Source organism: Drosophila biarmipes, chromosome X (genome assembly GCF_025231255.1).
Source record: "Drosophila biarmipes strain raj3 chromosome X, RU_DBia_V1.1, whole genome shotgun sequence".
Classification (NCBI taxonomy): Eukaryota; Metazoa; Arthropoda; class Insecta; order Diptera; family Drosophilidae; genus Drosophila; species Drosophila biarmipes.
In genome coordinates, this window is record NC_066611.1 from 17088422 (window position 1) to 17104033 (window position 15612).

The 15612-nt window shown below is 40.8% G+C and overlaps 2 protein-coding genes across 3 annotated transcripts; both read right to left on the reverse strand.

The window, feature by feature from the left end:
• Window positions 1-3062: 3062 nt before the first annotated feature.
• LOC108021876 (protamine-like protein 99C) lies at window positions 3063-3997 on the reverse strand. Its single transcript, XM_017090670.3, has 3 exons — window positions 3720-3997; window positions 3291-3658; window positions 3063-3236 (listed from the first exon to the last, which is right to left on the reverse strand). Exons 1-3 carry the CDS (start codon window positions 3924-3926, stop codon window positions 3221-3223), a joined length of 591 nt encoding a protein of 196 aa, XP_016946159.3. The 5' UTR covers window positions 3927-3997; the 3' UTR covers window positions 3063-3220.
• An 856-nt stretch (window positions 3998-4853) lies between these two features.
• On the reverse strand, window positions 4854-5677 carry LOC108021886 (protamine-like protein 99C). Of its 2 annotated transcripts, none has more exons than XM_044093397.2 (2): window positions 5391-5677; window positions 4854-5322 (listed from the first exon to the last, which is right to left on the reverse strand). In XM_044093397.2, the coding sequence occupies exons 1-2, from the start codon at window positions 5595-5597 to the stop codon at window positions 4906-4908; spliced, it is 624 nt and encodes a 207-aa protein (XP_043949332.2). In that variant the 5' UTR covers window positions 5598-5677; the 3' UTR covers window positions 4854-4905. The 2 variants fall into 2 exon arrangements, with proteins under 2 accessions (XP_043949332.2, XP_043949331.2); XM_044093396.2 differs by having other exon boundaries at window positions 4854-5325; window positions 5391-5674.
• Between the last annotated feature and the right edge of the window lie 9935 nt (window positions 5678-15612).

Consider the following 15612-nt stretch of genomic DNA (forward strand, 5'->3'; position numbering starts at 1 on the left):
CGGATTTCCTTTCGAGATGGAGTTGGCAGACGGCAGTTTTCCCTGAATGATTTTCACTTGTTTGTTCTCGCTGCGTCCTCGCTGGCTGGGCTGCTTTGTTCGGTGGCTCGGCTGCCCCAACGGAGAAGGCCGACCTCTATGCCGGGGGTATTCCGGGGCTGTTCCCGAGCTACAGGGTATGTCCCCCATTATTTCGCCGGCCCCCTTCATCAGGAGCAGCCGCCAAGTGCAATTGTCATAAAGTGTCATTGGCTGACGTCGCGTCCTCGCGTCCTTTGTGCAGTTGTTGGTGCGGTGAATCAACTTAAATGAGTATCCGCTTTGTAACTACAAGTGCGTGGCTTCGTTTTGTTCGCTTTTAGCCCGGCCAAAGGAGTGGCCAGAGTGGGGCAGACGGCAGGAGCCGGGCAATTGGCTTTGTGTGCGATTTGGCTTTGTTTTCGGGGCTCGGGTCTAGGTCTAGGGCTCGAGCGCAGGATAGGGGACAAAGCATCCCGGGGCCTCATTTCAGTGAAAGCAATCCGGAAAAGGAAGCCCCCAACGCGCAGATTTAATCCATGACAGTCAAAAATAGCTCAACTAAACCCTTTATAAGTGCAGGTATTTACAATTTGTAATTTATCAAGAACAACAGTCGAAGGGGCTTTCTTTTCTGTATTTCTGGTTATTACCTTATGGCTTCGTAATATTTAACTACACAAATGTTAGCTATAAAACCTTATAATTTATAATATGATATAGCTACAATATTTACAGGTTTTAGATAAAGGAAAGGCCTGTAGCAGCAAAAAAATAAGACAATCTTCTCCTTAACTATCTATAACTTTTAATATAGTACAACATTTCTAAGGAACTCTAACTCTTTGTACCTTTAAAGCATTATTATAATAGCCCCTTCTTCCGTGTAAGACCTCTGTGAAACTCCCGACCACCTGAACCGGCTAATAGCCTTAGAGGCCACTGTGCGCGGCACATTTGCTAATCAGTGCCTAATGGCTTAAATACCCCTTCTGCAGCCCCTCGTGCTTCTCTATTTTGCAACTTTCCCGCCGCGAGCACAACTGTACTTTGGCATCCATGCCAGAGCGTGGGGCAAAGCGAATGGAAAAGTGATTTATGTGGCAACGCTGTCGCATCGCATGGGCGGCCAAAAGGGGGGCGGTTGAGTTGGAAAGTTCGGGAGTTCTGCAGCTCTGGAGGTGGACCATCGAAGACGCGAGGGCTCCACTGCCACTGTCCTTAAGCGGCTTATATGCTGCTGCACGGGGCGAATTATGCTGCATCGCCGCAGGACTCGCATGGCGGTCCCTTCCATATGGCAGACGGCCAGTCGCCAGCCGCGGGTCGCCAAAGTTCCACCTATCCGATCCGATTTGGGCCTCCGAATCGGGCACAACGAACTTGGCCAACTGGCATTCGGCCAATGCAAAAGTCCCATTGAAAGTGACAGCGACAGGTGGGGAATGTGTGAAGTCTGTGAACCAAAAAAAGTGCAGGATAGACACGAGAATAGCTAGCGCTAAACATTGTGCGAGATACAACATTTTCGGATTCCCCCTGGGAGAGTGGTAGGGCAAGCCCCAGGTAGCCAGATATATTTCGCGAATTGAATATGCCCCGTCCGTCCCGGAGCGGAGAAACAATTATAAGAGGGGCCACGGCTCCGGAGCAGCTAGAACACATAAATGCCAGCCAGGAATGATAAATTGACGCTTGACGGGAATGCGAGAATGCCGGCGAGAGCGGACCCGCGATGGGATTAAGCTGGCAGATAGGACAGGCCTCGGGGATGGGGATCTACACCGGGCGAAAAGGGGGGATCCCTTATTTATGACCCTTAGAAGAGGCTATTTTATAGCAATAAATATCAGCTGTATTAAAACTATTTAATATGTACCTGTAGGTTAAGGTTGTTGGTGAAGAAAAATAATATTCCATATAATAATACAATAATATTATATATATTTATTTTTAATTTAATGTAATATAATAATATTTGTTATTCTATCAATAACATTTTATTGCATAATGTATTACTTTAATTTATTATTAAGTGCCTCTCAGTGGAGTTGATTAAAAAACATTACCAAATGAGCACTTTTTTTCAAATTTGAAAATAAAGATTTTCGAATGTTGATAACTTTAACGTAATATAATAATAGTTGTTACTCTATTATTAATATTTTATTCCATAATGTATTACTTTAATTTATTATTTAGTGTCTCCCAGTGGAGTTCCATTACCAAATGAGCATTTTTCTTAATTTGAAAATAGATATTTTTGAATGTTGATCTAATTTTTCTGGAAATGTAATCAGAGGTCTTTTGAATTTAGTAAAATTTCAAATATTTTCTTGCTGTATCTGTAGCCTGATAAGATTTAAATAAATATGCTTTCTTTTGCTGTGTACCGCTAGGAACCTGGGGTTAGATTCGTTTTGGGGTCTGAGGGCCAGACGACGGACGACATTGAGCAATTGCCATGCATAAATATTGCGGCACTCACCCACACGAGCACACCACTCACACACACAGGCCGCACACACGCACACACACATGTGCGACAACCACCTGTCAGGATGGGCAAAACATAAACAAGAGGCGCAAATCAAAACAAGCGACGGCGCCTCGAGGAAAACTCCGCCGGAGCGCGAAAGCCGGACTCATGTTGCCAGGACCTGCGCACTCGGCCACCAACATGTTGACAACTCCGAAATGTGCCCCAACATTTCGAGGTTGCCACGTCGCAGTTCCAACAACCGAACTGTTGCACATGCGCCAAGCAACCTTCAGAGTAAACCATTTCCAGACATTTCGAAAAATGGTTCAAAAAATAAATTTTCTTTTAAGTGATGCAAATTAAGCCAGCTTTCCGAAACAGTCAGTCTATTGGCTGTACGCCTTGATTTGGCTGAACTACGATCAAAAAACTGGAAAAAAATGTTTTATTTTTGGCTAAATCTGAAATTAAAAAAATCGTGATTACCCCTTGTACGCCCAGTACGCCTTCAGTTGGATGACCTACGACTGAAAACCCGCAGCAAAAAGTCTTTTTTACAAAATCTGAAATAAATTTGATTTAAGTCAAAATAACACATATTTATAACTTGAAATTGTTTACGGAACCTAGTTCGTTTATTAGGTTTACAAAACCATCTGTGAAACATTTCTCGCTTCCAATTTACACATTAGTATGGCTGAAATTGGGTAGTGTTTCTTTTTAAGTTCTCACAATCCTGAAAAGATGACGATAGTACTGCTTATGAAGAGCTCTTTTTGAAAAACTTTACCAAAGTGGGCTTTCGAAGTGCTTCCGCTGATTCACGTGCATACGGCACCAAAGACGAGTTCCCTTCTTGAAGAGATCGTTGAACTGGCAGTCTTTGTTCCTCCTTTGCAACTTGCGCATGAAGTTGATGAAGGCAATGGCGGATCCCAAGATATTTGGGTCGCCATTCCTTGCAACAGGACTGGGATTCTTCTTCATCTGGCGCTTGATTGATCCGGATCCTGCCTTCTTGATCTTGGACTTCCCCTGACAGGACGAAGGAGAGCGAACTGGACTGCGTTTTCCCCGCTCAGATTTTCCGGGGCTTTCCCCAAGGGACTGACTCTCAAACTCGTGAGGGGCGCTTCTTATATCGGAGACAGGTTCCTTCTAACTCGCGATTGTTACTTTTTGTTAAATATATCTTAAGATACAGATAGGTATGTCTTACCATATTTTTGAAGAGGGCTTTTTCCTGGAGGGTCAGCTGATTCCACCGCCTGGCTCCGAATCGCACCATGTCCTTCGGTGAAAGTCCCCAGAATCGCTTCTTGTATTCGGTCAGGAAGTTGAGGTACCCATTGTTAGTAACGCGCGCTACCTTCTGAAACTTGTAAGTTTCTTTTCGAATAGCCCTTGCTCGCTTTTTCCCGTCCATAGCCTATTTTTGTAAACTAAAATTTTTCTCTTAACACAACACTGTCTACGCTGGGGAATGAATGTGAATACTGATTTTGATTTAGAAGCTGTTCTTCCAGCTACCTAGGATATTTTTTGATATGTTTTGAATGCAATATTAAAGAGTTATTATAATATCTAAAATAAAAGGCAAAAAACCAGCCAAACAGAGCAAACCATGCCTTTCCAATCACCTTCTCGGAACGGGCATTCATAATATTTTCAAAATAGAGAGCACAAGTCTTTTGCTAACAGCAACCCTTTTAAAATTTTAAGATTTTTTCCAAGTTTTTAACAATATATTGTATAAGTTGCGTCAAACCATTTGGGTATTTGGTGAGTGAAATCTCGCGCATAATTAAATTCACTAGTCAAATCCGCAAGCCCCGAGGCGAGTGATTTTAAGTTCCGGATATTAATTGCCGTGATCTTGAGAAATAAATGAAATTTTGCGAAGTCTTTGGACACGTAGAAACTGAATTTATTTTAATTTATAAAATCGTTTAATACATGTAAATAATACAATATGTAAAGCCCCTCCAAATTGCTGTTTGCAGAAAAAGCTAGTAAATGTAATTATTATTTGGAGTATCCAATATAACATTCATGTTGTCAAGGTTACTTGAATCATTTTTCTTTCTATAAATGGGTGATACCTAAATTAAAATGGGAAACTTTTTATCAAAAAGTGGTTTAAAATGCAAAAAAACACCATAACAAGTTATTAAAAATCATTTGCTTATGTGAGGCATTTGTGTTTTTTTAAACATCTAACAACATACTAAAATAAAAACGGACAACTCCTTTCTGATTTTTTAAATTTATATGTCCAACTCATTTTGATTCTTCCCCTTTCAACGAGCCCATTTCATTTAGTGGTAATACCTAACACATGATTATAAAACAGTTTACAAAGCCCAGATATTTATATTTACACAACTTCATTAGTGAAACACGGTTCACACAATCCTCATCAACTTGTAGCCATTGCTTCTTTTGTAAACCTTCAAATTCAGCTCGAATTGTTTGCGCTGACCCTCACTCAGGTTGCACCACACACGAGCTCCCTTGTTTAATAGTTCAGGACCCGACAAATTGGGATTTTTCTTTTGGAACATGCGCATGTAGTGAATAAAGGCCACCGCGGAGCCCAAAGGACTTTGGTCGCAATTCTTTGGCACAGGACTGGGCTTCTTCTTGGGCCTGCCCTTCTTGGGCTTTGATGGCTTCTTTTCCTTCTTGATCTTGGACTTCTTGTCACGGGTAGTAGGAGAGCGAATAGGACCTCGTTTCTCCTGCTCTGAATTATCGGGGGTTTGCCCAAGGGACTGACTCTCAAACTCCTGAGGTGCGCTTATTACCACGGAGACAGGCTCCTTCTAATACACGTTTGTTAATAGTTTTTTAATATTGACCATGATTAAGGTAGTTCCTGAATACTCACCATATTTTTAAAGGCTTTCTTTTCCTTGACGGTCAGCTGATTCCACTGCCTGGCTCCGAAACGCACCATGTCCTTCGGTGAAAGTCCCCAGAATCGCTTCTTGTATTCGGTCAGGAAGTTGAGGTACCCATTGTTAGTAACGCGCGCTACCTTCTGAATCTTGTATTTCGGTTTACAAAGAGCCGTTCCACGTTTTTTCTCGGACATAATTTATATTTGCGTAAACTACAATTTTGTTTCCCGTACACGACAGTGTCTACACTTGAGTAGTTGTATGAGTACTGCTTCTGATCCAGAAGCTGTTCTCCCAGCCATCTAGATATTTCCTGCTTTTTAATCATAGATCTCGAAGGGAAGAGGATCCTGTTCCGGGATTAGCGCAAGTCAGGGGCGATGTGGGATAGCCACTGCTCGGCCGTATAATTACTGTGGAATTCCAAATTAATGAGTTGCCACTTTAATCCGCGCCGCTTGAATGGCTTTGCATTATGCAGGGAAAACACAAAAAAGCCCGGAGTACATACATGTGTGTATATAAATATTTATCCGCATATGTATAGCTATATATACTATTTTATCTATGTGATAGCCTTTCGCATCTGGCTGCGCGAGGGGTTGGGTGAAATTGCTGGGCAAAAAGAGTGTTTAATTAGCATATGGCGGCAATTAATTAATTTGCAACGCGGCCAGCGCGCCCACCACCCACGCCTCACGCCCCACGCCCCCCATGCAATTTTCATATTAAATCAAAGATTATTCTATAATTAAATGTGCGCACACACAGCGAGAAAAAGCGGGGCGTGACGAGGGCAGGGGAAATCCCTTAAATTCAACCTGTCAAACTGGAGATTGGAGAACTCGCGATATTTGCAACTTACAGCCGATGGAATAATAATAAAACCCGAGCCCTGCCCACTGATGAGGGCCATTGAGAGCGGCGACGATTGGTTAATTGTTGACTCGATGGAAAATGAAATTAATGAGCCAGCCGAGCTGTTGGCAGTTTTATTTGCCCGACCAATTCGGGCCAGAAGCTGGTCCTGCGATGTATGGCCCGTGCAGAGGAAACCATTTCGCCGGGTTTGCAGTTGCTGTTTGGTTTTTGGACACCGCAAAGCTGTTGACAGCATAATCGACTTGCACTTAAAAGCGACGGCCGATGTGTTAATTGAATGACACATTATGGCGGTCTGACGAATTGCAACCGCCGCCGAGCCGGATGCCAATTTGCCGGATTTATCAAGCCGGACGGATTTCAAATAAAGCGGCCAATTGGCCTGGAAACGCCCTAATTGATTGGCCCCTCGGCCCCCCATCACAATTTCTGATAGCCCAGGTTCGATCTTTGCCAAACGCTGCTTTTTAGGAATTAAAAAAACGCAGCTAAAATAATATTGCTTTATTTTTAGGTTTCTATCTCAACCCGTTTGGCTGCAGAAGCTACTTCCTTTTTTTTAAACCTTTATTTTTGTATACAATTATGCGTTCTTATATTTTTTTTCATTATAAAGTGTCTGAAATTGGTATTTTAAAATACCTCTCTTACTTTTCCTTACTCACCCGAACCTTTTTAAAAATCCTAAAATAAATTCCCTGTCACCCACATACCCCCCGTCATTATTCACTGTCTCTTCTGCGATCTTCGACTTTATAATTCAGCCTGCAATCAAAATTCGTTTCGCTGGCAAATTAGTCGAGGCTTTTGTCTGCGGCAACCGGATGCCGGAATTCGGCTTGCAAGTCATCACAAGTTCATTGACATGTCATCCATCTCAATTTGGGGCAACGAGGGAGGGCATAAGTGATGTCCCAGGCTCGATGTCAGCATCCCCAGCCCTCACACTTTTTTTCCGCCATTCTACCCCCTGTTGCTTTTGACCGAAATGACACACTTTACGAGCGCCTGCCTCATTTTAATGCAAATCAATAAATTTATATACAACAAACATTTGAATTGCCAGCACAGCTGTGCAGCGCTTGGATCTTCGGGAGGGGCTGTGTTGGGGGATTTTCGATGCAGAGAGAAAAATACATATCATACATGATTTGTTGAAGTAGGTCACTCAGGGATCAAAACAAAATAAATACGTTAAATAGCAGGATTTTAATTTTTAGTATTTTTAATACAAGGTAAGTTCCTTGTAAAACAAAGAAGTTAATCCCCTGAAAGTTTATTTTCCCAAATCTGACTTATTCTTTGGTTTTCATTTATTGCAACTTAAAGTCGAGGCCAAATGTCTTCATTTTCTCCGTGTGGTTGGGGGGCATTTACTGGAAAGGGGGACTTGGTTGCTGGACGGGGTCCGAGCCCCTGGCACTTGAAGTTTTGCTCTCGTCGCCGCTGTTGCTTTTTATTTCAATTTCCGGCCACAAAACGAAGGAAAAAAGTGCCGAGAAGACAACAACAAAGACAAATTTATGCCACATTAACAGCTAAAAGCTTTCAAAATGCGTTTTGCTTACGCCAAAGGGCATCGAGTGGGTGGTTTTGGGTGTTTTGGATGCCATTGCGGGGGTGTGATCAAGCTCGAAGGGGAAAGGGGCGAGTTTTCCTGATGGGGCGACCCAAAAAACGAAGCACAATTCTTGCGAGAGTTGTGGAGCCTGAGTATGACCAAATTTTTGGCACATCTTGTAAACTTCCCCCGCCCGCCGCCCCCACACACACACTGAAAAGGGGGCCCTCAAATGAGGGGTGTGGCCCTTTTGGGGGGAGGTTTGGGCTCTGGATGGCGAAAACAAAGGCATTAAATTTAACGCGCCAAAACTTGTGCCATTTCTGGATGCCTTCGCCTCAGTTGCTGCGACAAATTTCAGTTAGCTCATCCGTCGACTCCTGCAGCCCTACCCCCAATACACTCAGAGAAAATTACTTAATTACTTGATAAACAAATAGAGCTAGCTGAAGTACAATCAAGGCAATGGTAAACTTTGATGGACAATTAGATTTACTTTATTCATTCACTTAAACTTGAGTTTCTGAAAGAGAACAACAATTCCTACTGTCCCTATCTACTCTCCATTTTAAGTATTTTATAAAAATAGAACATAAATAAAATAAATTGAAAATAATAGAACAGAATATTATTTATAACAGTTATTCGTTCACTTTAATTTAAGTTTCTTGAAATGAAAAAAATGCTACGGTCCCTATCTACTCTTCATTCTAAATAGCTAAAAAAAACAGAAAAAAATTTAAAAAAAATTGAAAACAATGGACTTACATAAAAAAGAATAAAAGTAATTCTTTCACCTTAACTTACGTTTCTTAAAATGAACAGAAGTGACTACTGTCCCTATCTACTATGATCCTAACTTACTGTAAGCATAACAGTAATTAATGAGTAAGCTAAGTATAATTTTATAAAAATAACAAATAAAGTAAACGCGACTTTTTAACCCTTGTTTGGGGTCGGCAGGGCTCAAAATATTAACATAATTTTCCTCTGTGGAAAGTCCCCCTTGCGACCCCCTCTTTTTGGGCCATGCTGGCGGGAGGCAGCTTGTAACGTCAAAAGTGCAGCTCAAAACTTCAAAACGAGCAATGTGCCAACAGCCTGCCACCGCCACTTTTACACCACCCCGCCCCCTTTTCCGACGACCCTGGGCTGTGGCCCAGCCCCGCCCCCAATATATCCGCCCTTAGCCAGTTTAAATCTTGTCCTTGCATGCGCTAAAATTAAGATTTATGAAGCCTGTAAAAAACAACAGCGTCACCAAAAACAGCAACAAAAATCGCTTGACGGGGGAGTGAAAGAGATGGCAAAGGGCTGACTGGGGGAAGGGAAAGGGACAGGGAACATAAGCAATGAATGCGCCAAAAATTTTTAACACCCAAATGATTACAATTGAAAGGCAAGTGGCAAGGGGTGCGACCAGCACAGGGCACCAACGAGGGAGCACGAGCGTGGGAGTGCGAGGGAGACGGCAGATAACCCTGTACAGTTGTTCTCGTCAATTATACGTCCCTGTTCCATTCCGTTTGTTCCAAATTTATGGCGTTGGCCAATCTGTTTTACGATCCCCTCGGTGGAACAGCTTGTGACGTCTTTTGGGAGAAAGGGTTTGAATTTAAAGTATAACTTTACGTTATTCAAACTTAAAATTGAATGGGTAGAACACATAACTATTATCGCTAGAACCCAACATAATACATAAAGAACTATATAATTTAATAGAATATTATTATTACAAACTAAGAGAAAGCAACTGTTTATTGTACTATAATCGAAGGGAAGCCCAACAAATATAAACATGGAATACACTTAAATTGGAATACTGCACAGTATAATATTATGTATTCAAACTGTAGAGCTGAAATTAAGTTCTAAGCAGATAAAATTTACATTTCAAGGCAGACAGCAGTGGGCGGCCTAATGCGAGGGCGTGGCATGCTAATTAATATGAACAATTGGCCACGACCCGCATAATTAATTGCCTAAAAAATATTTAATGCACAAAACAAATTTAAAGCGATTTGGTTGCCATAATGAATTCATACATTTTTTTCGTTCGTTTGTAATTTCAATTAAGCATTCAAAAGTTCATTTAATGTGCACATGTAAGCGCAGATTAAAAATTCCATCTATTAAGTGCATTAAAAGTAGAAAACAACCAAGGTGTGGGGCGTCTACAATGTTTGCTCTCTAGACGAGCGAAAATGGGGGAAATTTTTATTAAATTAATCGATGGAAATTGAAGATGACCGACGGGCGGAAGGGCGGAGAAAAGCGGTTGGGGAAATTCAGAGGGAGATGTCAACGAATCTGTCAACACATGAACACAAGTTTGTGCCCCCAGGAGAAAGGATGGGATGCGATGCGATGGGATGGGTTGGGAAAAAGTTCCTTTTTGACCTGCTTCTTGATTGTTGGGGGAAAATGGGAAAATGGGTAAAGCGGGAAAATTCACAACAGCAACGGCAACATGGACACAACAGCCACATCATGAACAGCAGCCAAAACAACGAGGACAGCACCAAAAAGCCGAACTAAGCGCAGGTAAATTTAATTATGGTAACGGGCGAGCATCGGGAAATTGTAGAGGGAACAGGAACTAACACACACGGGAATGCAGGAGGAGCAGCTTAAAAAATTCGCAATGTAATTACATTGTTCTGCTTTCTAGCAATTTAAGTTTAATTGACTTTGCTCAAAACGTTTGGCATTAGAACAAATACTTTGAGTGGAGTAAAATAAAGTAAAATAAGAGAATTCTCAAAAATTCGCGTTCTACATTTCAGTCGAGGAGGCATCTACTACAAACGACTTGACGGCAGTATAAATTATATATCTTAGGGATTTCATTTTTAAATTTACAAAGTTAAATAAGATTTGGGTAAACATCACATTTCAATATTTTTAATTTTCTAATGATATAACACATTACTCATACGCCCCGTGTTACCTATACCGTAGGTGGCCTACTAGACCGGGAAAAGGATTGTGTTCATTAGAGTTTGCCAGGGGTGGCGTAATCGAATTTCGTATTTCGCGAATGCCATTAAGTTGCCATTAGGATGCACCGAACAGAGAGCATATTTCTTGCTGCCAGCCCCCGAAAATGCAAACGACACTCAAAATTACACCCTAATGAACCGCGCTATTATGAATATTGCCCGGCTTTTCGGTGCTACCAAAACTGCATCTTGTTTTGCCCATTTTTGGCCACTGATAATGTTAATGACTTGGCGGCAAAATATTTAAATGCCAAGAGACCCACTGATGACACATTGTCTGCTTTTGCTTTGCCTTGCTTCTGCTTTTGCTTTTGCTCTACCGCAGGAGAAAAAAAGGTGGGCAAAGGCCCCCGCCGAACAGATAAATAAATCTTTGCGCCCCAGCGGGGAGCCTGAAAAGCAGAAAAAGGTCCTGGAACCGGTCGCAGGACGAAGGAGAGCCTGCGGTTCGCCAGCTAACTTATGGCTGGCTGCAGTCTTAACATGATAATAACCTCGCCGCTGACCCGACCACCCACCGGCAGTAGCCCTAATTCGGATTTATTTCGGGGTATACTCGTATTCTTGTGCCTAACCTTAGTGTTTTTGCATATTTTTAAAGGATAAGCACCGAAAGAGTTGGCCTAAAAAGGGGGTATATAAATTAGCAACATTAATAAAAAAAATATTAAAGGAAAAGGTAACATTAGATGAACATATAATATATATAAAATAAAAACTAAATAAAATAATATTTAAAACATTTTTAATTTGAACAAATTTATTAAAGGTTTCTTAATATAATAAAATAATTTTTAAATTTATAATTCTCAAAAAAAAAGGGTTATTATTGTTAAACCCAACACCTATAAAAACATGGCAAGAAAAATGTAGCTCCCTGAATAATCTCAGTCAAAGTAAACACGTTTCTTCCCTTTTTTTGTGGTAGAAACAATACAGAATAAAAACAATTCGAACCCCAGAGCTATAGACTGTTTTTTCTTTATATATCCCCGCTCATATATATAACCGATGTAGGCAAATGGGTGAAAATGGGTGCTGGAGGAGGACCAGCAACTGTGGCAACATTCCGACCGCCCAGCCGGCGGCATTTTTCATTTTCTTTGCTGCAGTTTTTGGTAGCACAATGATATACGATATGGGCCAGCGCCTTCTGGTTTTCCGCCCTTCCCTTGCGATTTTCCCGCACTTTTCCGCCAGCCCCACTTTGCCACTGCTCACAGCACTTTCACTCCGCCCAAAGAGAAAATCGCCCAGCTCGACCCAGTTGAGTCGCAAATTAATGTCAATATTGATATTGGCCATATCATTTGGCTAGCTAAGCGCTAACGAGTTAGCAGGTGCCACGTCCGAACGGTGGACCATTACACCCCCGCCTTAACCCACTGAGGCCCTGCTAATCGAGTTGCCCACTTGGAGATTTTATAGCCAAGAAAGACAGATTAAAATGTAGAATTTTTATACTTACTAATAATCTATGTACTTTAAAAATCAATTATGTAAAATATATATATTTTTAAAATTTATTTTGATGTACCAAAAATCTTTCCCTTAACAAAAAAATATAAATCTTACATTTAATATAACAAAATATTAATTAATATATAATGAAATATATATGCACTTAAATCAAATTATTGAAATCAGTGCCTTACATTTTAATATTTTAAACATTTTTTAGTATTTTAAATCAACAAATTAAATATTTACACTTTGTGGTTTTTCAAAATTCATTTTTCTTGTCTAGCTATTTCCCTTTTAACGATTTTTGTCACGTTTGTTTAGGCCACGTGCAGTCAGCCCGTTTGGGCCGTGTTTAGTTTTCCGGCGTGTGGTTTTCGCGGTTTCCGGCGCCGTTTTGGGCCTGTGCCGCTGATTTGGTAATACATATTTCATGACCGAATATGAAGGAAAACACATATGGACAGCGGTGTTGGCAGTAGTGGGAGTGGCTCTGCCGCTTTTCAGTGGCCAAAATTGTTAGCCGGCATTTTGGCTTTTAATTAAATTAAAACGTCGGCCGCGGATTCCATATGCAGGCGTGTTGAGAGGATTTGCCGAGATTTTCGCCGCTTGTCGTGGGACTTTGGCGCCGATTTATAGTCTAATTTGTGTGGCAGCCTTTTAATGGGGACCGGGCATAAAAACAATTACCCAGAGAACGGGGCTTATCGGTGTGCTAAGCCGGGCATAAGCCATGTTTTCTCATTTGAACTCCCCGCCAGTGGTATAAAATAGATGAGGCATACTGGCTGGCGTTTGTGGCTAGTTAGTTATAGGATCGTTAGGGGTATGACAGACCTTCTCGAAATATATAAAATATATTAATTATTCACTAGGGTTTCTATATCTTTTATAAGGGTGTCGAATAGTATGCAGTGAAAAATTACGCAGTATTTCAAATGCCATCAAGTGGAAATATTGAAGCATACTTCTTAGCACAATTATAATAGAATTTAAAACTGTATAAATAACCTTTCATTATATTTTCAAGAAAAAATAATGAATTTTAGGTAAACCTATTAAAGGTTTAATATCTTTATTCAATTTTAAGTATCGTAAGTGAAAGCCTCGTTTTGTAACGCCAAGCCATTTTATGAAATTCAATTTAAGTTGGGCTTGAATTAATTTCTATTTTGGCCAGAATCCCTGAAAATGTCCTGCGGTCTTCACTCAATTTACTTAATTTGCCAGGCCAGCAACAATGGAACTATTTTAAGGACCCCCGTTTGAGTCCTTCGGGCTTTCCAGGGCGGAGGGGGGAAGGCGTCTTGAAATGAGCGAAATTAAGTTGGAAACAAGATGACAGATTTTTGCGGCGACATTTTAGGGTTGTTTAGTAGTGCTGATAATGTCCCAACTTTCACCTGCTAAAAGGCCAGCCGGGGGGCGGTAGGGTACATCTGGGGGCGTGGCACTGGGAATGCGAACCGGCATGGGGCATAGTTTGTGCCTCGGCCTTTGTTGCAACAGATACTTGCGGTGCAACTTCCACTTCGGCCGCATGCCAAACTATGCCAAAGAACCAGGGAAATGGCTACACAACTTGGGCCGAGCTTAGGTTTTTCCCCTCCCCAGAAAATCCCTCTTATAACTCGCGTTTCCAAGGAGTACATTTCGTGAAACTCTAATTTATGAATGCCTTAGGACCGTTAATACACTCTAGGATACGTATAAAATATTTAAACATATAGCATAGAACAAGTGGAACCTATTGAATGGTTACAAATATTTATTTAGTTATATTATTAAGTATATTTTAAAATCTTTTTAATATTTTTTTTTCTTCAGGACAGCAAAGAATAAGTTTATTTAAAAGGTCACAAATATTTTTTTAGCAATATTTTTGTATACTTATTTATTTCGTTTTATTTTGTTTATTTTTATATGATCAGTTTCTTTATGTTTAAATAACAATCCTATTTCTTTAGAGAGTACAAAAATGCACTAAGAAATTTTTGGCAAATACTTTACAGCTCGCTCTGCTCATCATAGTAGTTGAAAAGTTTTTCTTAGCCAGAAACAAGGCTCGACTGAGCCAAGTTTGCGGGGCTAAGCAGCTGTCTGAAAAAACCCCTGCGGGCCAAGGCAGTGCTGGCTTATATAAATTTTGACGATGAACTTATAATATTAATTATAATATTTATAAACATTTTTTTATTATAAATATTTATTTAGCCATACAAATTAGAAAAAGTTAGTTTACTCCAAAATATTCTTTTAATATTTGTGCGTTTTCTTAAAGTTTGCCACTTATAACTTAGTTAGCTTTGCTAACTTGTCTGTAAAATTTGTTAAGTACTAATCAAGACCTTTAAACAGGGAACTTCTGGCTCGAATCCAGCCGATTTAGCTGCACAATGAGTTAGTTATCGGCAGTGGGAGCCGGTAACCATGAGGGACCTGAAACAGGAGCCGTAGATGTAGTACTGGCAGCCAATTACGGCCTACATGAGCCCCGAAAATGTTCACATTCGGCGCTGGCTCCAAACTCCGGAAACGGCGGACGTGTGGCGGCTATAATCTCGCCCAAATAGACAAGAAAATCCGTAGTAACTCCGCGTGCCACCCACTCCGTCCGGAAAAACAGACAGCTGCACATACCCCAGTGTACTTATACTGCTGGTCCGCACTGTTTGCCCCTATTTGCAGATGCATTATGTGGGATTTGGCCTTTGCATTCGAATAAAATATCAAGTTGCCGAAACTCGACTTTTGCAATTTCAATTTTCGCCATAAAAACAACAAAACTTTTCCCCAAAGGCACTGGCAAGTAAACCAAAAAAAGAGAAAAATAGCTAAAACAGGAAATGGAAATAAATCCAGATTGAAAAATATGCGGATAAACATGTGGGAAAACTTGGCTCTCGATTTGAGTGTGTCCATGCCCCAACTTTGAAGTCAACTGGCCAAATCTAATTACATTTCGAATAGGGCCAAGAAATCAATTGCAATGTTATGTCACAAGTCCGAGGGGGCCGAAAACTTTACTGATTACCTTAGCCGACTTCTGCGACCGAAAGTTGGCCAACTTTTGGGGAGAATCAGGGGGAACTCCATTCACAACTTGTGTGCAATATTAATCAGCCTTGATTAAGCATGTCACTAATGTTTTGACATATTTATTTTTGGGCTTAAAAAAAGGAACAATAATTTTCCCTAAGTTCCCCAATTATTTTCTGAAAATAACATAAAATACTTATATATTTTTACTCGCCATATCAATCTCTGCCATTAGAATAATTCGATTTTGGGCCTTGTTCG